Here is a 24,897-nt window from a genome sequence, read left to right as displayed (position 1 = left end):
AGGTTGTTAGGATGGACATTCTATTCGAACCGATAAAAAGAGGCTATGTTGAATAAATAAAATCGAATGTAAAATCTTAAAATTGACATTAATCGCGAAACATAATATTATTGCTAAAAATTTAATACTTCGTATTTCGCTAATTAATAGGTACGGAATATAGGTCAAATATGGAGTCTATGTTTGAATATCTTAATTAAACATTAAACAAATGGGAATAAATAGAAATAAACTGTTCATTAATTCTACGAACTTAGCGAAAAATCATACTCCCTCCATTCAACTTTTATCATCCCATTTCTCCAAAATAAATATGTGAGGAGTATTATATTGAAATGAGGTGATAAAAGTTGAATCAAGGAGTATAATTTAACGCAATTGATAGTTGTAATAGCAAGGAAAAAAAAATATCGTGTGATTATAAAATTGAATCGCTTCCAACGTAACGATGCATGATTTTAGCTCTGATGTGATTATACGATCATTTTTTGTAAATAAATAAAATCGTAAAATTCTGTCTAAATTTTTTTTGACTGATAGGGGTCAGTTACGACATTTTGCATTGTAAGATCGTACAATCGTAAGATTCAGCTAATAACAGAGACTGTAAGATTATATCATCGGGCTAAGTACTACTCGGTATAAAATGTTGGGCTACCCGTATCAAAACCGGGAATATGTTTCAAACTCGCTAACCCAGTTGCTTTTGGTCTATCGGAAGTGGGCCGAGGAGATAACAGGAATGTTCTGGATCAAGGATTCAAGGTGCACACTCATACATACATGACATTATGGTGCCTTTCTCCGTGCCTTACTTCATTCACAAGAGGCTGATCAACACGAACTCGAGGGTCGACATTATTGGTGTTGATCTATTCAAATAATAACTCGAGGATCAACACGAACTCGAGGGTCGAGCATCAGTATGAAAGTGTCTAGTGCCCATCTACAAGCATTTGTAATTCGAGTAAAAACGAAATCCAGTTATTCTGTGGTTACGCTTTCTACACCTGCTAAGAGCATCTGTAACAAGAGTCGGAAAATACAATTCCATAACATGCATTATTGCATTTCCATATAAAAGTACGATAAATCTTTTAACAATTTTAACAAAGTTGCAACGATAAGATAACATGACCATAGATACCTTACATTTATATACAAAATTACAGGCTTACAGCAGTTCAGGTAAATAGGAAGTTAAAAGGTAGTACTCTTAACATAAATATGAAGATACAAGTGAATAAGCAACACTCAATTCAGCATCACCAGCTTCAATGGTACAACAACAACGGCACGCACATTCACAGAGGTTAAAAGCGAACATGGCTGAACCCTGCAATCCAGAAGCAAAATAATCAAATTGATACTCAATATTATTCTTTACAAAGTACTCCGTTTATAAGAAAAATGAAGTCCAATTTCGCCATTAATTAAGAATATTCATAGCCATAAAGTGAAGTAGGACGCCTGATTAAGTCAACCTAGCAAATCGAGAACTTAAACAGTCGTATCATATATCAAGGCATAAGCTTGAATAGAATATATTCGGATACTCGTGCTTATTGTGTAGTTAGTACTATGTATATGGATGTGGTAACTACTAGTATGAATTAGACAACGCTACTTATAACTTGTGACTTATGAGCAATAGAAAGAAAATTAGATCACAAAACTCAAGCAACAACGATGATCTATATTGTGCATAATACTATTGTAGATTCCTCCTCAGGTCACAATATAACTACAGATTCTTAGTTTCGCTAACATTCCCTTTCCAATAAGTGGACATTCAATGTCCCACATAAGTCATAACCAAGATGGTCAACATAAGAAGGGTTTGCCTTCGTTAACAACCAGGCTTCGAAGTTTGAAGACACGCATAGAAGTCGAAATTAATGTCGTTAAACCACCAGTTTCATATTCCATTATTTGGTTTGAACCTGGCAAAAGGGGAATAGTGGAATACATCATTCTTATATTGCCCAGATAATTTCCATAAGCAGCTTCTCTCACACAAATTCCTCGATTAATCCTCTTGCCCGGCCGTTGCAAGTCCATATTTTTTTACACTCCCTACCGAGAAAAGCCTTACCAATTCTGATAGCCAATGCTACTCTTTTTGAACAGTTCTAACTTTCTGAGCGAATAATTTGTAGGACGGAGGTATATTAATGGAAAAGTGACAAACCGATAATTAACTGCATAAAAACTTCAGTACTAGTTTGATTGTCACCTAAATTTCCTACTTGATTGTTAAAGTTGTAGCAAGTAGAACTTTGCAAGAACTTGTACTTCTTACAAAATAGGGGATGTTGCTTAATAAGGGTCAACCGCCAAGGTAAGTAGGGCCTGGGTGCTTCGAAAGGCACGTTTAAACTAAGGATCTTAGCCTCATATACCTTATCTTCTCATTAACCATTTAATACTGAAAGTTCGACTTCTCTTTCTCAAAAATACCATATTTACTCAAAATTCCTATCACTTTAATTCATCAAAACTGTAATTTCCCATGGGCCAAAAAAGTATTCGGATATTGTAATGTCGAGGAGATTTCAATAAATGTTCTGGACACTAACTCGAGTCTAGCCAAATGCATGAGAATGCATTCACTCCTCTCTTTCCACAAACAAAGTTTAATCCTCCCTGCTCACCTCCTTGAAATTAGCACCATAATCCTATTCAACTCAAACTAAAATCCTATATAAGACTCGACCAACTTGCACTCAGTAAAGCTAGTAATTAGGGTAAAGTGCACTGACCCAGTCTTATTAAGAAAAGGTGTGTGGGTCTAGCAAGACTACCATTACCATGGAATAGTAATCTATAATTCTATATTACTACCAATTGTGATTTCCAGACTCCTAGATCAACCTCAAGAGAGTTCCTACTTTCTTTTGAGCTGATAATGACGAGAAATCGAACCAAGGTATAAGAATAGTTCCATAGAACCTTGCTATTTATGCCAAGACATAGTAGAAAATCAATGTTAATTTACTAATCAGGAATCATTTCAGAATATTACTCAGTACATTAGTACACTGTCCGGAAAAGTCTTCCAAAATTTCCAGACTACATCTCACATTGAAAAAAAGGGAGCCAGTAAGTTGAAAGCAATATTTCAATATAATTATATTAATCATAAAGCTAATAATAGCTCAAAAGGTTGATCTAGCAAGCAACCAAACTGATCAAATATTGACCTGACAGAATGACACCAGGTCGTCAACACATTTAAGACAGTCGGCACCCATCCAGCATATGCCAAGATGAGATTTATAAGCTGGATTTGGTTGAGATGGTCTGTCACAAAGATAAGATAATTATCGCAGAACTTGAGGTCGTGATGAGACGTGATCCCACGTTATACGTCAAAAGCTCTCAAATATCCTAATATTAACCTCTTTCACCGCTAGACCATCCTATATAACTTTTTCAAAACAATAACAGATCGCATATACAGGAACCCACTTCCTCAGATCTACCATACATGTATATCATCACCAACATAATAAATTCAGTCAGCACCAAAGTTACAGGAGACGAGCTCAAATAACCTCTAATAACTCCCAGCAGTAACTATAGTACCATACCAAACTCCAAAAAGTTGCTCTGCATGTTTTTATAGCAATTTAGGAGAGAAGGGTATGTTAACTGCCATATTTATCACCTAATACTACCTGTCTACCTCCATCCTAGATATATTTATTGTGCCGATTTGACTGTGGTAGCCAACTCCCTTCAGTTTTGACCATAAATTTCTAGTAATACATAGGGACGTAATGTGAAACTTGTCATGCTCGATTTATCAGAACAACTACTTTCCTATTATTGAGTCTAAAAGGTTATACTCCGTAATTAATATGTCAAACTAGCCGGAAACATCAAAATGAGCACAACATCAAAGAGATAAAAGGAGTAAGAGATGATCATCAATGGCATGCAAGATCAGAACTACAGAACACTGTGGAAAATGCAAAAGAAACTCGAATGATCCCATGTTAATAAAGGATATGATTTTACTCTTTTAAGGTGAAAAATTTTAGAGTTTTGAGGTGAGATAAATGTTGTCAAAAATTTCCCCCTAAACCTTAAAGCCTTCAACTCGTCCATATATGGACATATGGTGGTATAATCTTATAACTCAAACGATCTCATATTAGCATAAGGCTAGACCAACTCAATTAGTGAATTCAACTCAAACCTTCTCGACATACCCCATTAACCTACTACGACCTTATAATAACTTATGCACCTCATTTAGTACTATCATCAAATAACTATAAGCTATTACAAGTCCAAAAGAACATCATTTATCATATACTCCCTTTGTTGCAGTCATTTGTTAGACCTAATTAAGTGCGTCTTAAGCAAGGACTAATTGTATTAACAAAATAGATTAATAATAAATCAGCCCAGAATTCAATTACATCAGAAAAGTGGTGGGTAATCATGAAATTATCATATCAATTGGTCTTCCATTTTCAGTGCTAGTTACATAATGTAAGAAATCATAGATACCAGATATACTTCAAGACTCTTTAAGTCTAATAATTAGGTTAATAGTGAGCAATCTTGCACTTACACGTCATTTTCAGTGCTGATAGGGGGGTAATAGTGAGCAATCTCGCACTACCCAAAGACTCTAAGCGTAATAATTCTTTTAGTAATTAACTTAACTCATTAAACACAATGGTCTCAAATGAGGTGAGTTCGCTAGCCAGAAATCCAGAATGTCACACACTTCCATGCACCATAAGAACAATAATCAAGGTGTAGGTTTTCCAGCTTAGAGTATGTATGTATGTATGTGTGTGTGTGTAGGTAGGTATCGTCGATTTCTCTCATAGGTAAGACAAACTCATTTTAGTATTTGTGTTTCTCTTTTGTGAAGCTTCTTACCCACTTGCCCAGATACCTAGATACACCTACATACTCTACACTCATTTTAGTATTAGTGTTTCTCTTTTGCGAGATTGCTCAATATTACTCCCCCTGTCAGCACTGAAAATGATAGGTCTAAGTGCAAGATTGCTCACAAGTAACCTAATTATCTTAAATCGGGATTACAAATTCTTAGTCCCGCTAGCATTTCCTTCCAATTAGTGGATATTAAATGTCCTGTCATAACCAAGATGGTCAAAATAAGAAGGGTTTGCCTTCATTCAAACCCCAGGCTTTCAAACTTTGAGGACACCCATAGAAGTCGAAAATAATGCCTGTTAAGTCACCGTTTCATATTCCAATATCTAGTTTGAATCTGGCAAAGAGGAATATGCCATTCTTGTATTGCCCACATAATTTCTATAAGCAGTTTCTCTCACACAAATTCCTCGATTAAACTTAAAAACTTTTTGTCTAGTTGTTGCCAGTCCTCATATTTTTTACGCTCACTACCAAGCAAAGCCATACCATTCTGATTGCTAATGCAACTATTCTTGAACAGTTCTAATTTTCTGAGCAATAATTTGTAGGATGAAAATATTAATGGGAAAGTGACAAAATAAAAACTTCAGTACTTGTTTGGTTATCACCTAAATTGCCTATGAAGTCCAAAATTACCTTTAGTTGTTAAAGCTGTAGAAAGTAGAACTTTGCAGGAATTTGTATTTTTTACAAAATAGGAGAAGTTGCTTAATAGGGCTGAACCGCCAAGCCAAGTAGGACTTTCCCTAGGAATTCTAACACACCATACGTCCATACAACACTTTGATAGTTTGACTCATCAAGACTGTGATAACCCATGAGCGACGGCCAAATAAGTTTAAAGGTATTGTAATATAGAGGTGGATTCATGAGATATTCCAGACACTAAGACTCTAAAGTCTAGCCTATAATGCAAGAGAAATTGAGAATGCATTCATTCCTTTCTTTCCATAAACAACACGGACAAAGTTCAATCCTCCATGTTGACCTTCTTGAAATCAGCACCGTAATCCTATTTAACTCAAAAGTAAAATCCTAAATATAAGGTTCGGACAACTTGCACTCAGTAAAGCTAGTAATTAGGGCAAAGTGCACTGACCAAACCTTATTAAGAAAAGGTGTGTGGTCTTAGCAAGACTACCATGGAATAGTAATCTATAATTCTAAACTACTACCACTATTATTATTGTGATTTCCCCGACCCCTTGATCAGCCTCAAGATTTTTCCTACTTGTGAGCTGGTAACGACGTGAAATCGAACCAAGGTGTATAAGAGTAGTTCCATAGACCTTTACCATTTTCAGCCAACTAACACCTAACAGAAAATTGATGTTGTTTCACTGATGGCAAACCATTCCCCAAATATTGCTCAGTAAAGTGTCTTGAATAGTCTTTCAAAATTTCAAAATTTCTAGACTACACTTCACATTAAAAAAAAAAGGAGCCAGTAAGTTGAAAGCAATATTTACGTTAAAAAAAAGGAGCCAGTAAGTTGAAAGCAATATTTCGATATAATAATAATAATATAATATTAACCATAAAGCTAATAACAGCTCAGAAGGTTGATCTAGCAAGCAATCGAGGTGAACAAACATTGACCTGACAGATTGACACGGTCAAGTACCAAGTCATCAACACATTCGTGGCATCCATCCAATATATGCAAAGATCAGGATAATTATTACAGAACTTGAGGTCATGATCTCACGTTTGATGTCAACAGCTCCCAAATATCAAAATATTCACATGTTTTACCAGTAGACCAGCCTATTTAATTTTCTCAAAACAATCATATATGGGCATATACAGTCACCCACTTCCACAAAGTTACTACACATACATCATCTGATCATCACCAATCAATTCAATTGAGTCGGCACCAAAGTTGCAGGAGACGAACTCGAATACGTTTAATAATGTCCATCAGTAACCATAGTACCATACCAAACTTCAATAAGTTACTCTGCATGTTTTTCTAAAAATTTAGGAAAGGAGTATGTTAATAGTCTTCTTTATCGCCTAATACTACTAGTCCACCTCCATCCCAAACATATTTATTGTGCTGATTTGACTTTAGTGGCTTATTCCTTTCAGTTGTGAGTTGTGACCATAAAATTTCTCGAAAAACATACGGAAACGTAATGTGAAACTTGCCATACTTGATTTATCAAAAACTATTTTCATTTTTCATATTATCGAGTGTAGAAAGATTATATTTATATACGTTAAAGTAGCCAGTAACATCAAATGAGGACACCATCAGAGAGATAAAACGAGTAAGAGATGATCATCAATCACATGCAAGATCATAACTACAAAACATTACGCGGACAATGCAAGAGAAACTCGAAGGATCCATGTTAATAGAGGATAAGATTCTATTCTTTAAGGTGAAATTTTTAGAGTTTTGAGGAGAGATGAGGTTCTCCGAAACTTTCCCCTATGCCTTAAAGCCGTCAACTGGTTACTGGTCCATATATGGTAGTATAACTGCATACTCTTATGTAACAGGCTAACAGCTAAGACGATCTCAAATTAACATAACGCTAGACCAATTCAATTCAACTCAAACCTCCCTACATACCAAATTATCTGACGACTTTATGATAGCTTATACACCCTCATAGATTGCTATCATCAAATGACACACATGAGCTATTATGAGTCCTAGCGAAAAATCAACTATTAGCATATACTCCGTAATATGGATCACTATTGAAATAATTTTATCAATAACTGTCTCATGCAAAATTTGTACAATAATAGACCTCGGACACGAAAACAAGTTTCACATATTCACAATCATATACTTCCCCTGTCCAGTTAATTATCAACGTTTGCTTTTTATACAAAGTCCAAGGTAACCTTGAAACAAATGTACAAAGCTACCCTGACCAATTCGCAATTCGCTCCTATAGAATGTGTGCTATATGTATTTTTAGTAAGCAACATGATAGAATTCGCTTTTAGCAATTCGCGATTCGCAGGGCACCGAGCGAATTCGGTAACCATGCTTCAAGACCGAGTTAGATAAAATTAACTCAACGCAAACGTCACCTAGATACCTCATTAACCAACTACCATATACTCCCTCCATCGCAATCATTTATTTACCTTCGATTAAAAATTTAGAATTCCCCTTACAAAAAACTAAATAAATGATTGAGCGCGAAGGACTAATACTTCTTACAACTCATACAAGCATTCGTAGGAAAAACACGCCTAAACCGAAAACTTAATCAACTCAAACATTACCTGCATGGCTCCATACCTCATTAACCGGCAACCATATAGTCATATACTTCTCCATCTCGATCATTTATTTAACTTTTATTAAAAATACCCGTCACACAAAATAATAATAAACAAATGACTACAACTTACCATAACACCGTCTCATACAAGAACTCATTAACCGACCATCATATATTCCCTCCGTCTCAATCATTAATTTAACTCCGATTGAAATACTCAAGGACAATAAAAAGAGTAAACAAGTGACCGAGACGGAGGTAGTAAGTAATTACACATGTAATAATAAGACCGTCTCATACAAGAATTCGTACCTTCAATTTACTCAAGAATCAGCTTTAACACGCCCCTCACAATCAGGAGCAACACCAAACTTATCCTTAGGATACTTAGCAGTAACAACCCCAACTTCAAATACCAAATCACGATCACCACTCAATTTAATCCCAGTAATTGACCACCACTTGAAAAAAGCCCAAACCCTAATACCATCCAATTCCGCGATTTTATTCTTGACAATTTTACCCCTGACGGTGTTGGCGTATTCCGCAAGGTAGTTATCCGGTGGTAAGGTGATTTTACAGGGGCGTCGGAAGTTGATGGCGAAGTCACCGGTGGTGCGGTTTAAGACGTAGCCGGAGACGGCGGAGGGGAGGAGGCCAATTGGGAAGCCGTAGGTGGTGAGTTCGGCGTGTGCGGTGGTTGGGGTGGTGGTTGTTGCGGTGGAGAGAGGGAGGATTAGAGGGAGGAGGGTGAGGAGATAGAAGGGTATTTTCGTCATTTTTGTAAGAGGGAGAGGAGTTTGTTTGGGAAGAGTTCTGGATTTTGGGGATTTTGTATGAGAGGGTGACGGACAGGTGGTGAATGACTGAATGTGATATGCAACGGTGAGATGTTGACTTTTTTTTTTTTTTTTTTTCTTTTTCTCACAAAACACGCACATAGTCGTCGCATTACAATAAAAGAGGGGGATTCGAACCTGGGACATATTGTCCACAATACCTCCGTCCTAATCACTAGACTAAGACATCTTGACTTGTTAGGGAGTTGATTTTCATCCCAGGTCATTTTGGTTTGTGATAATAAAGCCGGATTTTTAAATCATTCTAGCTTAAAATGTGATTTAAAAAAACAAGTTATTTTAAGCTGTGATACTAGTTGGACATTTATGTTTACATTTGAATTTTGACCATACACCACTAAAATTTGATAGATACGGTCTTTGAATAAGTTATTGAGAACAGTCTTCCGTACCCTTTTAAGTTTTAACTAGTTTTGTACCCGCGAAAATCGCGGACTTGTTCTATTTATCCCATTTAGTTGCTTTTGTTGACGTCCATCTTTAACTAAAATATAAAATTTTTTTTTATCGCTAATAAGCTATAAACCAAACATTTGTAAATATTTACTTCTTTTACATTATTTTTCATGATCATAGTAATATAGATAGAATTTTTAATTTGAATTTTATTTCCATATATTTTAATACATGTTAATATTATTCATGAATATTTTGTAGTCAACAATTTAATATAGCTAATTTTATAACTATAAATGTTTGTTTAATTTTTTTACAAATTTGTTATTTTTATGTATTTATGATGTACGTCATAAATAATTAAGCTAAAAACGGCTGCGTCGTTAGGTCGATAAACAAAGCACTCCAAGATCGCAGTTACATATCTGATAGGTTTTTTTAAGAAAGTTAAATAGATACTATTAATTTAACTTTTCCTCAAAATCTATACTTTTTATCAAAAATATACATGTAAAATAGAGAATCTCGCCGATAATGAATGGTGATGCTTTGTAAGCCAACTAAAAGAGTAAAAAATATGTTTTCATTTTTCACATTTAGATCCAAACATGTAATCTCCACTTTTTAATAGCCTCCTCACAATCAATAATCTCCAAATTGAGATAGTTAAAATTAAAATTAAAATTAAAATTAAATAAGCATCATCTTAATTACAAAACTAACTATACAACTTATTAAACGTTTAAAATTTTAAAATCTTAAAAGATAGAAATATGGAGTACTTTTAAGAAGACTATAAACATTTGAATCACATGCACATATACACCTTATTTTTCACTTTTTCGCAAGTGTGCTAATTACAATATTTAAGATGGTTTTGAAATAAATCAAAAGTAACAATATGAGAAATTGTGAAGCTTTATAATCCAAGTTATTGGATTTTTCATTTACCACATATAAGACCTTTTAACTACTATCTTTATTACTAATGAGGAATTATATGGATAAATTTTACGATTTAAAATTTTTAAATAATGAGAGTAAATTCTTAATTTATTTTTGTAATTTAGTACATGATCTTATGGTTTCCACTAAAAAATATTATTAGTAGCCTTATAATCCAAATTATTAGACTTTTTATTTACTACATATAAGACCTTTTAACTACTATCTCTATGGTTAATGAAGAGTTATATGGACAAATTATACAATTTAAATGATGAGAGTAAATTGTTAATTAATTTTTATAATTTAAATCATGATCGGTATTATGATTTCCATCAAAAATATTAGTAAATCTTATGAAGAATTTTAATAAATAAGTCAGATGTAGCCTTAATATTAACCAATATAAAAATGACATGTGAATTAAAATTAGATGTTTTAAGTAGCCTTTTAACTATATTGTATTTTTTTTTTTTTTTTACAAAAACAGAGTTATAAAAAAAAACAATTTACTAAGACCCTCTAAATTCGAATTATAAACTAAAAATGTTTTGTTTTTATATCAAGTGAGACAATTACGTACCAAATAAGTTTTAATATCATTAGAACATGGTTCACGGACGGATATCAAGTTTTTGTTTAACTAAATCCTTCTGTTGCCTACACATTTCCCATGTAGTTTTTTTTTTTTAACACACTATGTTAATATTATGAGAAGACAAAGGAAGCATCACCTACAAAAATAGAATAAGAAAAAAAAACATACATTTAACGATAATTCAATTAATCTTGTAAGAGGGTTTACATAAAGATAGTATAAAATAAATCTACCACAAAACGATATTAGTGGATAAATTACAAAAAACTGTGCATTTTACAATAAGCTTATATAAATTACACAAACCAAACTCGTAGAACATACCTTATGTATAACGTAATTAACTGCACAATCCAACTTTGCAATAATAAGAAAATTGTACCATTCCATCTGCAAAAATAAATCAAGGTGAGAAATACAAATTGACATCAATAAAAATTATTTAAACAATACCAAATAAAACACAAATCTTATGTATGATCTAACTTTATTTTTTTCACAAATGCAAATGATTAATAAAAATTATATGCTATAGAAAGTTTCAATAACATATGAATATGCCAAAAGGTTAGAAAAAGAGGGTAAAAAATAAAAGTGCTTATTTTAAAGACTTTACTTATATTAACTTAGCATCAAATCAAATAAGGAGTTAAATTTTAGGGGGAGAAAAGAATCATCAAAAAGGAAGAGCTAAAGAGAAAATGAAGAGTTAGAGATGAATAAGGGGTCATAAACGTGATAATAAATATTCTATCTTAATTCTATGAATGAATATTATTAATTAGTCACATATTATCAAATGAAAGTTTCTTAGTGATTCTACGTTGTCGCATGTCTTATACATATGCTCAAGGTAGCCTTTTTATATTATTGTATAGATATGACATGTAGATTATGATAGGTAATTTAGCATGCCTTAGCTTTAAGTTAGATATATAGATTTTATATTTAGATTATAAAGCTATTGATTTTACATACATAAATATGAAGCAAGGAGAAATGTAATGTAAAAGGTTTGCATGAGAATGGTTTATAAATTATCTTATGAAATTAAAATAAGACATATAGTTGATGGTTGATAGTTTGGCTTATTTTTTAATTATATTTATAGATTATTATTATTATTAAATCCACTTTGCTTGAGAGTGATTTATAAATTATCCTATGAAATTAAAATTATAGTTTTTTACCATTAATTATGAGAGTAACTTTTAAATGTGAAATTGATATTTTTTTTTTCATGTGTACTACTATGCTAGTAATTCCACGTGGACTATATTTTGCCACGTCACAATTAATTGTTGTCATGTCACATTTGTCTACGTGGCGTTTAATGTCTAGCCTTTTAATAATATTTATAGATTGTATTTCGTGCCCCATTTGTTGTCGATCGTACATACCTATTTACATAATAAATGTACTCATTTTATCTTTAATCATGATTTGTACTTGTTTTTATTATCTTTAATACCATTTTTTCTTAAAATTGTAAAATAGTCTCTCGATAAACTTATAAAGAAACCGTGTCTCGGGAGACCTACTCTTGATCATAACTCACAAGCGTTGATGCTTAAAAGACTGGCTTTTTTCCATTGGCTTGAAATCCCGGATTTTTCAAGGGGAGGATATATCATTGTTGAAGGAATTGTAAAAAAAATAGCACATTATTTCGACTGATTGTTAGTGATTCGGTTTCTTTCATATAGATATTGTCATTCCTTTTTTGTGTTCATTTACGTGTTGTAAAGCTATTTTTCCTATTGCAGAGGACAATACTACCATTAATCGAGATGAATATTAGACAATTCAAGACAACCATGGTCTGTTTGTGTGCCACTCACGACGCATCCATTGGTGGTTGGTGCGCACAGTACGACGTGCCCACGAGGTTATCGTGCGCTAAACATGAGCGAGCAGTGGTGACGATGAGCGTTTTACACGACACGACGATGGTGGTGTTGTCGTGCCACTCAAACGAACACTGGAGCAGCCTCCCCTACTGTTATGACACCTCTATCACCTTAATGTTCATGAACAATTTGCTAATTATTATTACCATCCGTCATTAGCATCAGTCAATAATTGATTTTACATTTCCTCAGCAAATATGAACATGAACATCTATCTATAAATATAATAAAAAGACAATCCAAAGCATCATATTTCACCATTCAACTATTTAAGAGCAATTTATCAAGCCTCATCACCATTTCTTGTTTTGAAAAGAAAAATAAAAAGAAAAATAAATTTGTAAACATTGAATGCAAAAAAATAGCATAATAAATGTTAAAATTTGACCTATTTAATTTTAGAATAAATTAAACAATAATAAAAAATTACGATACATACTAAAATTTAAATTTCTACGTTTATCGTTAGAATAAGATAAAGAAAAAAAATCTCATAATTCTAATTTTATGCTATGAGAAACCAATGAATTTTTGTAAATATTAAATGCAAATTAATAATAGCAAATTAAACAATTAACTTTGGCGTTTTAATTGTTGATATAAATTAAAAAAAATTCAAACGAAAATAAAAATTACAACACCCTAATTTTAAATTGTTTATATATGTAAGTCCCACTTTTTGTTATAAACTTCCCAATCTATAAATATTATTAAAAGGGTAAACCTTAAAAGTCACGTAGACAATGCCACCTTGTATTACCAAAATTCCACGTCACCAATTATAGAAAGCCACATCATTATTTCTTATTTAAAAAGAAAAAAAAACATTAAATGCAAATAAAATAACAAACATTAACTTTGGCTTTTTTAATTTTTATATAAATTAAACAACCATTAAAAATAAATTCATACTAAATTTAAAATTTCTAGGTTTTTTGTTAGAATATTTTAAGCAAAAAAATAAATATCACATAATTATAATTTTATACATTTATAAAATAATAAATAATTTATAAATATTAAGAGCAAATAATAACATACTTAACATTAAACATTAATATTTTAATTTTTAAAACTAGAATAGGTTAAACGAAAAATTTAAAACTTACATCACTCTAATTTTAAACTGTTTATATGTACAACTCCCTATTAAATCTTATTGCAATAAACTTGCTCAATTTTGTTAAATTTGATAAATAAATAAATCTATAAATATAATTTATAAATAAAAGGCAAGGCAAAATATCTACCTCTTTTAGTTTCGTAAGATAACTCCTTAAACAATTCTCATGTAATGTGAATTTTGTATTAAAAAAAAACTTTTACATTTCATTTCTATTTACTCTATATTTATGTCTATATTAAATTTTCTAATAAAGAAAACAAATACTCAAAAGTCATGAAACCTTTCTACATATTTAAGTATATATTAAGTTTGATAATAATAAAAAAAAGTCTAAAGTCATAAAATGCATCATCATTTGTCTATATAAATGTTTTATGAAAGGCAACATTTGTGAGCCAAAATTCAAGCCAAATTTTGTTTTACCCCGGCCCCATTGCCAAAAGAATTGTATGTATGTGTCAATAATTTTTATTATCATTGTATCAACATCAAGGTAAGTGTATTGAGATTTTAAATTAATAATTTATTTATTTATTTTTAAGTTCCATTGGTTTGAAATAATCTTCACATTTTTAACCTTCATATATATGTAATTTTGTTTTCATTTAGAGGCTATCAAGATTTGTGGAGTTGAACTATTCAAAGGTAAATATACTTATATCTTTATAATTCAATACCATATTTCTTACCTTATTTAAGAGATAACTTAAATTAATAACGATAAGGTTAATATTACATAAATCAAATTCCACCATTTTATTTGTTATTAATCAATCAGTGGATTTTTTTTTGTATGGATAGTTCATTGGAGAAAGAAGACTATATGAAGAAGAGAAATATTATAACTGCTTAAACAAATACTTCATCCATTCCACTCAATACTATGTTATAAACTAACTAAAAGATTGACAACATGAATGTGAATGAGTAATTGTTTTTAGGTTCATAAAAAAAATTATTATTTCAGAAACTTTCAACTGTATGTTTTATTTGGGTATGTGTTATTTTTTATTCATCATTTTTTCTTTGAAAAATAGCTCTCACAATATGAAATTGGAGTTGCGAGGATCTCAATCTTATTAACAAGCTGGACAAAAAAATCTCTTTTGGTATTGATAATAGCTAAATGTAAATTATTGTCTAATACTTATACGTACATGTCATATTATCTTGTGTATATGTCTTATAACACAAATGAGATTGTAATGAGATTTGTAGTAGGCTACTCTTTAACTCATTTTATCTTTTATGCAAAATTTTAAAATTTAGGCTTTTTGATAAATTGATATAAACGATATATTAAGATTATCATTTATTAAACTTCATAATTATGCTACTATTAGAAAATATGATTTATGAGAATTAAAATATTGAGAAGATAAAAAACCCTATAATTCTATATCTTCTAAACTCCTTACATTTTGAGATTTATTATTCTTAAAAAAAAAAAAAAAAAAAGGAGAAATAATTTTTTTTTTGGTGTGGAAAAAAAGTAGAAATAATTTAACATTATGGATTAATTACTCTTTCGTCTTTACTTACTAACTTTATTGGCCTAGATGACAAAGGGACATTTAAGCTTTCACATAGAAAATTTAGTATATAATCTATACAATCTAATTAAAAGGTAATCTTAAGCATTTAATTTTTTACATAGCTATCATGAATTACTGGACTTATTAAAGGTAATTTTTTTTAAACCACATGTTATTAGTATATTAATCAAAATAAACAACTAAAGTACAATATATAGTTTTGAAAATAAACCAAAGTTGTCAAAGAAATAAGACACTAACCGACTAACTTTTATGTATTCCAAGCTTATATTTTTTTAAATGGATCAACTAATTGTTCAGACAAGTAAGTATAAATAATATGATAAAAATAATAAAATTAAGACAGATAAACCCGTGAATTTCACGGGTCACAAACCTAGTTTAATTAATTATACATCTATAAATAATATAAAAAGACAATTCAAAGCACCAAAACTCACCACTCTCTTTTTTAATAGAGATTTACCAAGCCACATCATCACCATGTTTTATTTTAAAAAAAAAAGTAAAAAGAATTTGGAACATTAAACATAAATGTGTGAGCATAACAAACATCTAATTTTGTCTTTCATTTTAAGAGTAAATTAATTAACAACAATAAAACATAAAATTAAATGATGAAATTTTAATATTGAGATTTTATTTTTTATTAAAGAATTGAGTTTTAAAATATGTTATTGGTTTTTAAGTTTAGGGTACATAACTTAAAAAAATAATACAAAAGTACAATTATGTTTAGCTAATGTGAATATTGATCCTTGTATTCTCAACTTAATATAACAATAGCGTTAAAGTTATGAGACTAGAATTGTCAATACAATCACGGACTTTCGTACTATACTTTGTAAAAAAGAAAAAAAAAAGACTACAAAACTATTGACATTGGCTATTCAAATGATAAAGTTAACTATTGTACCATTATTTTAATTTTCAAATAAATACATGTCACCTCTATACAATATTATAAAAATGTAAGACTAAACATCTCATTAAACCACGTGCCATAAAAAAAAGTCATTTTTTTTTGGAGAGAAAGATGCCCGAAGGCATTACTTTATTAACGATTGATCAAACAAAACAGCAGCGTTAGCCGTTGTAGGCAAAACAGAGGACCAAACATGCCTACCAACTACTCTAGGAACTAAATGTGCTAAAGCGTGAGCAACACAATTGTTTAGACGACTTGTATGAGACCATCTAACTGACTGAAAATGAGAAACTAAAACAACAATATCCTCAATAATATTGAAGAAAACACTTCGGCCTTGTTTTCGCGAACGCAGAGCTTCAACCACAATAAGGCTATCGCTTTCCACTTCCACCTTGGTCACGCCATTCCGAGCTGCTTCTTCCAGTCCATCGAACACGGCCATCGCTTCCGCTTCATCCACCTCCCAGCTGTCATCTCGTATCACGGACAAACCCCACATCACATCCCCTCTCCCATCTCGACATACCGCTTCCGTTCCCACACCCTCTCCCTCCTTCACACCCGCATCCACATTAAGTTTCACATACCCGTCTTTGGCCACCGTCCATCCCTCCCCACTGTTCGCTTCCCCGCCCTCACCCTTTCCCCTTCCCCTCCGTCTCACTGGTATATGCGTATCAAATCCGCCTCCTTCCTCTAGAACGTCCCTTACCCTTCGCACAACGCCGTCCGGATCGATCCTAGCTTCCTCGAAAATCACCTTGTTACGATGCTCCCAAATTGCCCAGCAGCCAACCATAAAAGTACTACACTCCGTAGGACACAACTCCGACCACACCTGTTCCACCCAAGCCCGAATATCCCCTCCCTCAATGTCCCTGCCACCCGAAATGCCAAGCTCTTCCCAAACCCATTTTGCCACCCCACACCCTTTAAATAAATGAAGACTCGACTCAACACAGGATGAACAAAAAGGACACATAGAAAACTCACCTCCAATACGGGCTGCAATGTTCGCTCTCGTTGCCAGTGCTTCACTACACATTTGCCAGAAGAAGAGTTTTACGCGGGGCCAGACCGACACTTTCCACATCCGATTCCAAAGCCATCTACCTCGCTCCCAATCAGACGAACTCGCCATATCACCCATATCCCCAGCTAGCATTTTATAAGCACTTCGGACCGTATACAAACCATCCCGTTCTCTACCCCAAAACCAAATATCGAGCTGCCTATTCGGGCTAACCCGTATATTCTTCACTCGGTCAAATTCGAAAGGCAGAAACAATTGAGCAGCCTTCTCCGCGTCCCAACCCCTTCCATCATCACGCAAGAGGTCACTCACGTGCATCCCTTCATTCCCCGGCAAACAAGGTGATATAATTCGCCCCGTTTGAGTATTCGGCACCCAGGCATGTCCCCATATTAACGTCTCCATCCCGTCACCAATCCTCCTTCGAAGTCCCAGCTCCATTACCGTTCTAGCCTCGACAATGCTCCGCCATGTATAACTAGGATTGTGTCCCAAAGAAGCCGTCATGAAATCGCCCTCGGGGTAGTATCGCGCCTTCACCAGCCGGGACCATAAACTGTCCGAATTCGTGATTAGGCGCCACGCCTGCTTACCCAATAATGCGAGATTGAAAAGCCGGAAGTCCCTGAAGCCAATGCCTCCATCAGCCTTGGGTTTAACCAATTTATTCCACGCAACCCAAGATATCCCTCTTTTGTTTTCATTATGCCCCCACCAAAATCGTGACACAATCGAACGAAGCTCTTCGCAAAAATTCGCGGGAATTTTAAAAACACTCATCACATAGGTAGGGAGTGAATTGGCCACTGCCTTTATAAGAACCTCCTTACCAGCCCTAGACAAAATTTTCCCACGCCATCCTTGAAGTCTTTTGCAAAGTTTATCGCGAATAATGTCAGTGATAACTTTCTTTGACCTTCCTATCACCGTTGGTAACCCAAGATATCTCGCCTGCTCCTCGACCACACTAACCCCAAGTCTCTCCGCAACACTCCCCCTTCGGTCCTCAGTGACCCCTTTGCTAAATGAAACAGTCGTCTTGTCTAAGCTCACCAATTGACCCGACGCCATTTCATATTGCCGTAGAATGCCGTTAATAGCCTCAGCTTCCTCCACCGTTGCTCGGACAAAGAATATGCAGTCATCCGCAAAAAGGATTTGTGAGATGACCGGTGCTGTAGGTGAAACCCGAATCCCATGTATGGTATTGTTTTCAACAGCCCGTCTCATCAAATTTGACAAAGCTTCCGCACAAAGGAGGAATAAATACGGTGAAAGCGGGTCTCCCTGCCGCAAACCCCGACTAGGCCGAAATTCCCGAGATGGTTCCCCATTAATAAGAACCGAAAAGGTGACGGAAGACACGCAATCCATGACCCGACTCACCCATGTCCCAGCGAATCCCATAGCCCTCAGAACACCGTGTAAGAAGCTCCACTCGACCCTGTCATAAGCTTTAGCCATATCAAGTTTGATCGCCATATACCCTTCCGAACTTCTATTATTCTTCATATGATGAAAAACTTCAAAGGCAGTTAAAATATTATCAGATATGAGGCGGCCCGGCGTAAACGCGCTTTGGTTTTCAGAAATAATATCGCCCAAGAATAATTTCAATCGGTTGGCTAAAACCTTTGACACAAGCTTGTATACAACATTACACAAGCTAATAGGTCTAAAATCACGTATTTTATCCGGTGCTTTTTTTTCGGAATTAACACGATGTAAGTCTTATTGATTTGCTCAGGGGACAACTCACCTCTCAAAATGCCGAGAACAGTAGCCACCACCCGCTGTCCCACCACATGCCAGTAAGTTTGGTAAAACAGGCCATTCATTCCGTCCGGTCCCGGAGCCTTTAAAGGATGCATTTGATTTAAAGCTTCAACTATCTCATCCTCATGAAACTCGGCTTGGAGCAGTCCGTTCATATGGTCCGTGACCCTGCCCTCTAGCCCCGTTAAAACATCATCAAAATGGTCCGGCCTTGAAGAGGTAAACAGGTCTTGAAAGTAGGAGTTGGCCACACTTGAGACCTCGTCATAACCTGCTCGTATCGCACCCGAATCATCAATCAAAGTTCCAATATAATTCTTTCTCTTCCTCTCACCAGCCTTGGAATGAAAGAACTTGGTATTTTTATCCCCATCTTTTAGCCATAAAGCGCGAGACCGTTGTCTCCAGTATTGCTCTTCCTGTCGATAAAGGTCCGCAATTTCAGCCACTATTTTCCTTCGCCTCTGGACATTCTCTACAGACCGAGTCTCCCCATTAATCCAAGCTAGCTGCCTTCGTTTAGTCTCTAGAGATCGTCTGATTTTTCCTATATTGATCTTCTTCCAGGCTTGAAATTCTCGCGCACATTCCCTTAAACCATCCACCAAATTCCCATGCCCCCGTGCCATACCCCTTTCGACAGCTTCTTCACACCCCGGTTCCCCTACCCATATTTGTTCAAATCGAAATCTGCTTCTAGTCTTCCCACCAATTTCCCTTCGATCAAAGGTAAGTTTAATCGGAGCGTGATCCGACCATTCCCTCTAAAAATGATATAATCTCGCATAAGGAAACAGTTCTAACCATCTCTCCGAACACATAGCTCTATCAATCATGCTTTGTCTATTCGCTTCACCTACTTGCCCATTATCGAAGGTAAATTGATATCCCTACCACGCTACATCCTTAAGGCCACAATAATCGACCGCCGCTTGAAAATTATTCATCTGCCATTGTGCTCTACTTCCCCCCTTCATCTCAGTCGAAAAGAGAATTTCATTGAAATCCCCGACGCATATCCACGGTAAAGTTGACTGCCGATGTAAGAGTCGAAGCAAGTCCCACGATAAGTGACGGTCTGATACAACTGGCCACCCATAAAAACCCGTAACTCTCCATTCTTTGTCACTCTCTCGGACGTGAAAGTCCATGTGACGTACCGAAGCCGATACAAACTGACAATCGATCTCTCTCTTCCACATAAAAGCGAGCCCCCCAGATCTTCCCATACTATCCACCTCAATTCCATCATACCCTTCAATCTTCTCCCTCACCCTCCTCATCTCACGACCACAAAGTTTCGTCTCGCAAAGAAAAATCATGGCCGGGGCTTCCCTACGCACTAAAGCACGTAGGGCATTGACCGTGTCGGGGTTGCCCAAGCCCCGACAGTTAATGCTTAGGAGATTCATTGGGCCCGGCGGGGTTGAGCTCCCTCAACCTCCGCCTCAGGTATCATGACGCCCCCGTCATTGGTTAATCTAGCACGCTTCTCCCCTCCTTCAATACCCTCGTCCTCTCTGTCACGCTTCCCCATAATAACCCTCGCCTCCTCCGTATATGTCATAGTTCTCCCCTCTCTAGCAATCTTTTTCCACTCCCATTTTTTCCCTCCTGTACTCCCTTTCTTCTCACTCAACAAATCACCAGTAGCTCCACTCCCATAACCAGACCCCTCTCCCAACCCCTCCATATATTGAGATAACACAGCTCCCACTTCCTTTTCCTCATCCCCCCAATCATTAAACCCAGCTGCCAGCTCCACCGTAGCACACCCCATCATCTGACCAGCGCCCTCCGAGTGTTCCACATCTATGTGGGTGTTCATCAGCTCCTCCCCCTCTCCCCTGAAACTCCTGTCGGCCTAACAATTGCTGCTTCCTCCTGATGATATTGTTGTTGCACCATAGATTTCTTTAACTTTAGGTCAATCGTTATAGACTTCAACCGCTCAATCATATGCGTGATATCCAGCTCCTCATCCCGTTTCTTAACCTCATCAAATCTCGCATTTAAATCCCGTCTCGCCTTCCCAGTGCCCTCAGTTTTTGTTTTCGTAACTTTCCACGGTGATGCCCGCAACCGCTCTCCAAAGCGTAGCTCCCCTTCTTCATACGGACCATTGTCACAATCTTTTTCGCCATGACCCAACACACCGCATCCATAGCAAAAAATGGGTAGTCTCTCATATTTAACATCAAAATTAACTACCCTCCCATTCTTCATCTTTATTGGTACCACCGCCTTTAAAGGTAGTCGAACATCATGGATAATACGAATCCTCACAGCCCTATCAAGCACACTATCATGACCATTATCGGCCTCCACAAAAGTACCCAAACATTCCCCAATTCGTTGAATATTTGATTGGCTCGACCGACCCGTAATTGGCAGGTCATAAACCCTTGCCCAGATAGGAATATGAACGAGTGGGACATCAGATAGTTTACCTTCTCGGTTGGGTTCGTTAAAACACCAAACAAACTTCTCGAAGTGCCATGGTTGGCCTTCAAGAACTCGCGCCTTATCCCTTTCTCCATCGAACTTAAAAACGAAGGTCTTCTCTTTTGCATCAACAACATTCCCAAAAATCGCCTTTGACGGATTCCATAGTCGAACCATGGAATCGATAGCAGCTTTGATATTGATCGCTCTAGATGCCCATAATTTCCCGACAAGCATGAATTGTTCTCGTAAATTGCCTCCATCCGTCTCATCATCCCAAAGAAAAGCCGTCTGATCTCCCTCATCATCATCCTCCAATGGCCCTTTTCCCTTTCGAATCAAGCCCCGCGTATTACTCATCCCTGGTACCTGCATAGAGAAACAACAAAGCAAAGAAAGACAAACAAAACGCACGATCTCACGACAAACAAAAATCGTGAGATAATCCCCGAGAAGGAGGATAAACCCTAAGACTCCATAGACGGAACCCTAGGAACCCTAGACTTTTTTTATTTTTTTTTCTTTCTATCTTACCTTATCCTTTAGTTCTCCGCAATCTTTCAATTTATTCTCCACTATTCCTTATAGAATATTCCTTATAGAATATTGATCCTACGTGGTGCATCATCAATAGCTAGTGCTGCAATTTTAACGTATTCTCCGTCCATTATCCTACTGTCATGGGAAGGAAACTTCCAAAATGTGTACTAAAAAAAAAAGTCATTTTTGATTGTCATATGTCACATGCTTATAAATAAAGAATTTTTTTTAAGAAAAAAATATAAGTCGCAACACACAGACATTAAAAAAAAAAAAATGATGCAAACCTTTTATCTCCCTCTCATAACTTTGGTTATCAATTTACCTATTTATTTAACTTTATTACCTTTAAATAATGATGACCTTTTAGTTTTCCCCTTCACCATTATATAACAATCATAATTCCATTTTAGTCAAAAAATTGGTATGCAAAATATACATAGATAAGTAAATTACTTTTTAACTTTTTTTCTTTATTATAATATTGTATTGAACTAATTAGAATCTTATTTATTAGGTTTGTGTTTTCAAATGATAGGAGGATGATATATACGAATATATCAATAACACTGCATAAAATTGGTATTATGGGTATGAATCTTCTTTACATATTTTTGTTTGGTTTGAATGACTTTTTCAATTCTGTCAATTTTTTTTTCTATATTGATGTATATCATAAATATCAAATAACTGGTTTATAGTTTACATTATATATTATATATTCTAATCATTAAAATATTAATTGCCAAAAGTTTGTAAATTGTACTATATTGTCTTTCACTATTTCATACACTTTAGTTCCGTATGTAACACTCCTCTTCTAATTTTGTCTAACAGGTTACAAATCAATTTGTTTAGTCAAAGTGTTGAAGTATGATGCAAAGATGTCAATTGGATATTTTATTATAAGCGGAGTAAATATTTTGCCTGATTATTGGTAGAAAAAACGATATTTATTCTCCAATTCGTGTTCCGATTTCCAATGCTTTTAAGCCTTCAAATAATTTTTCGTTTTACATCAAATATATTCTTATGTAATTCACAATAATTCTTGGATAAATATTTTTTTAAATGATTTGTGTATATTTTATTTTCTCATTAATTAGCAAATGTAATAGTTCTTACAGTGATAATAGTATTGTTTTTATTACAATCTTGGATTAAGAAGAATAAACCTCTATGCTTGGAATTGTATATGCATAAATCTTTATTTTATTGTGTGATTCCATAAAACGTGTAGTTAATTTTGCCCATCCTCTACTACTAATAATAATTAATGGAGTACCCCTCTAGAATTTTGCTCCTTATAATATCATCTTATTTTTCTCTCAAATCTAATCTTATATGTATCACGTAGTATAGTATTAGAACATAAAATGTGACATTTTAAAAATATGTATCCAATTTTTTTGGAATTCATCAGAATAGTTGTTAAAATGGCTCACATTAAAATTTATCAAGAACAAAAGATATATAATTATATTTCATCGTTATATTTATCGAATTCGGATTGATTTTAAAAAATTTATTGGCATAAATCACATGCCCTTAACTCCTTACTAATAGTTAAAATATATGATATAGGTCTTTCGCTGTAAACCATATTTTTTGTATAGAAATGTCGATCCATAATAGTTAAGTTGTGAAAATAAACGAGTAAAAGATAAAAAGGCTTGAGAGAGTAACATTACCACTTTTTCCTTATTTTATTAACGTGAGACACTCGCTTGTGGTAAAATATAATAAGGAGCTAAGTTTGGTCACTATAAATTCAATGATGTGTATGTACAAAATTTTAACTTTTATCGGCCGCTTTTTTAATTTCATAAACAAAAAAGTTGAGACAAAAATGTATAACACTCTTATGTATATCACTCCCTATTATTGTAAGAAGTCACATTTAGCAAATGACACAAATAATTAGAAAAATAAACTTATGAGTAAAGTTGATACAAAATTAAGATTATAATGGGTATATTATGTGAGTCATTAAGTCGTTAAGTTATATGTAAAATTAAATAATAAAATATCGTTACTATACATTAATTTAGCTATTACATGTTTACATTATCTTATATTTCCTTTTCACCAAAATTGTTATGCAATAAGAAATATGATTAAATATCCATTATTTTATTTATTTGCCAGATAAAAATAAGGCCAAGTATTTTCAAATGCACCAAAACAATATAACATGTACTAAAGTACGAAAACTAGCCCGTGCATTGCAGGGGTACAAAAACTAGTTTCGTATAATATGTCAAAGAGAGTTTTTGGAATACATACCCACATTTGACCGTATGCAATTGTAAGAATAATATCGTGTAATAAAATGATGTTTTCTAAAGTCAAATTATCGTATAATACAAAAAATTAAATTGTAAGGACATTTAAAAAAAAAATTGTATTACAAAGAGAGAAAAAATATATATTAAACAAAAAATGCATTGTAGTGGAAGAATGTTAATAATTCAATCTTCCTTGAATTATAGTTCGTAAATAAAAATATAGAAATTTATATTTTGAAAATATTCTCTTAGGTTGAATTAATTACTCAAATCAATTGTTTTTAATGAAATAACAATATATGATAGACAAATG

At 34.1% G+C, this 24,897-nt stretch overlaps 2 protein-coding genes across 2 annotated transcripts; both read right to left on the bottom strand.

Moving 5' to 3' along the window:
• Positions 1-1,048: 1,048 nt before the first annotated feature.
• LOC141597331 (uncharacterized) lies at positions 1,049-9,074 on the bottom strand. The gene is made up of 2 exons (XM_074417747.1): positions 8,493-9,074; positions 1,049-1,336 (listed from the first exon to the last, which is right to left on the bottom strand). The coding sequence occupies exon 1, from the start codon at positions 8,957-8,959 to the stop codon at positions 8,504-8,506; it is 456 nt and encodes a 151-aa protein (XP_074273848.1). The 5' UTR covers positions 8,960-9,074; the 3' UTR covers positions 1,049-1,336; positions 8,493-8,503.
• Positions 9,075-16,620: 7,546 nt separating this feature from the next.
• Positions 16,621-21,091, bottom strand: LOC141595750 (uncharacterized). The gene is made up of 3 exons (XM_074415715.1): positions 20,753-21,091; positions 19,295-20,075; positions 16,621-19,160 (listed from the first exon to the last, which is right to left on the bottom strand). The coding sequence occupies exons 1-3, from the start codon at positions 21,089-21,091 to the stop codon at positions 16,621-16,623; spliced, it is 3,660 nt and encodes a 1,219-aa protein (XP_074271816.1).
• Positions 21,092-24,897: the final 3,806 nt, after the last annotated feature.

Source organism: Silene latifolia, chromosome 8 (genome assembly GCF_048544455.1).
Source record: "Silene latifolia isolate original U9 population chromosome 8, ASM4854445v1, whole genome shotgun sequence".
Lineage (NCBI taxonomy): Eukaryota > Viridiplantae > Streptophyta > Magnoliopsida > Caryophyllales > Caryophyllaceae > Silene > Silene latifolia.
Note: the sequence above shows the minus strand (reverse complement) of the source record. Positions and strands in the feature narration are given on the sequence as shown.

What these genes read in the sequence shown, in the direction of transcription:
- LOC141595750 (XM_074415715.1), bottom strand. Translation starts at nt 21,091, where the DNA reads ATGGGGTGTGCTACGGTGGAGCTGGCAGCTGGGTTTAATGATTGGGGG. An exon ending in TCATGATACCTGAGGCGGAG is followed by an intron (nt 20,076 to 20,752) that starts GTTGAGGGAGCT and finishes TATCATTTTTAG; the next exon opens with AGGGAATGGTCGGATCACGC. An exon ending in TGTTCTCGGCATTTTGAGAG is followed by an intron (nt 19,161 to 19,294) that starts GTGAGTTGTCCC and finishes CAAAGGTTTTAG; the next exon opens with CCAACCGATTGAAATTATTC.
- LOC141597331 (XM_074417747.1), bottom strand. Translation starts at nt 8,959, where the DNA reads ATGACGAAAATACCCTTCTATCTCCTCACCCTCCTCCCTCTAATCCTC.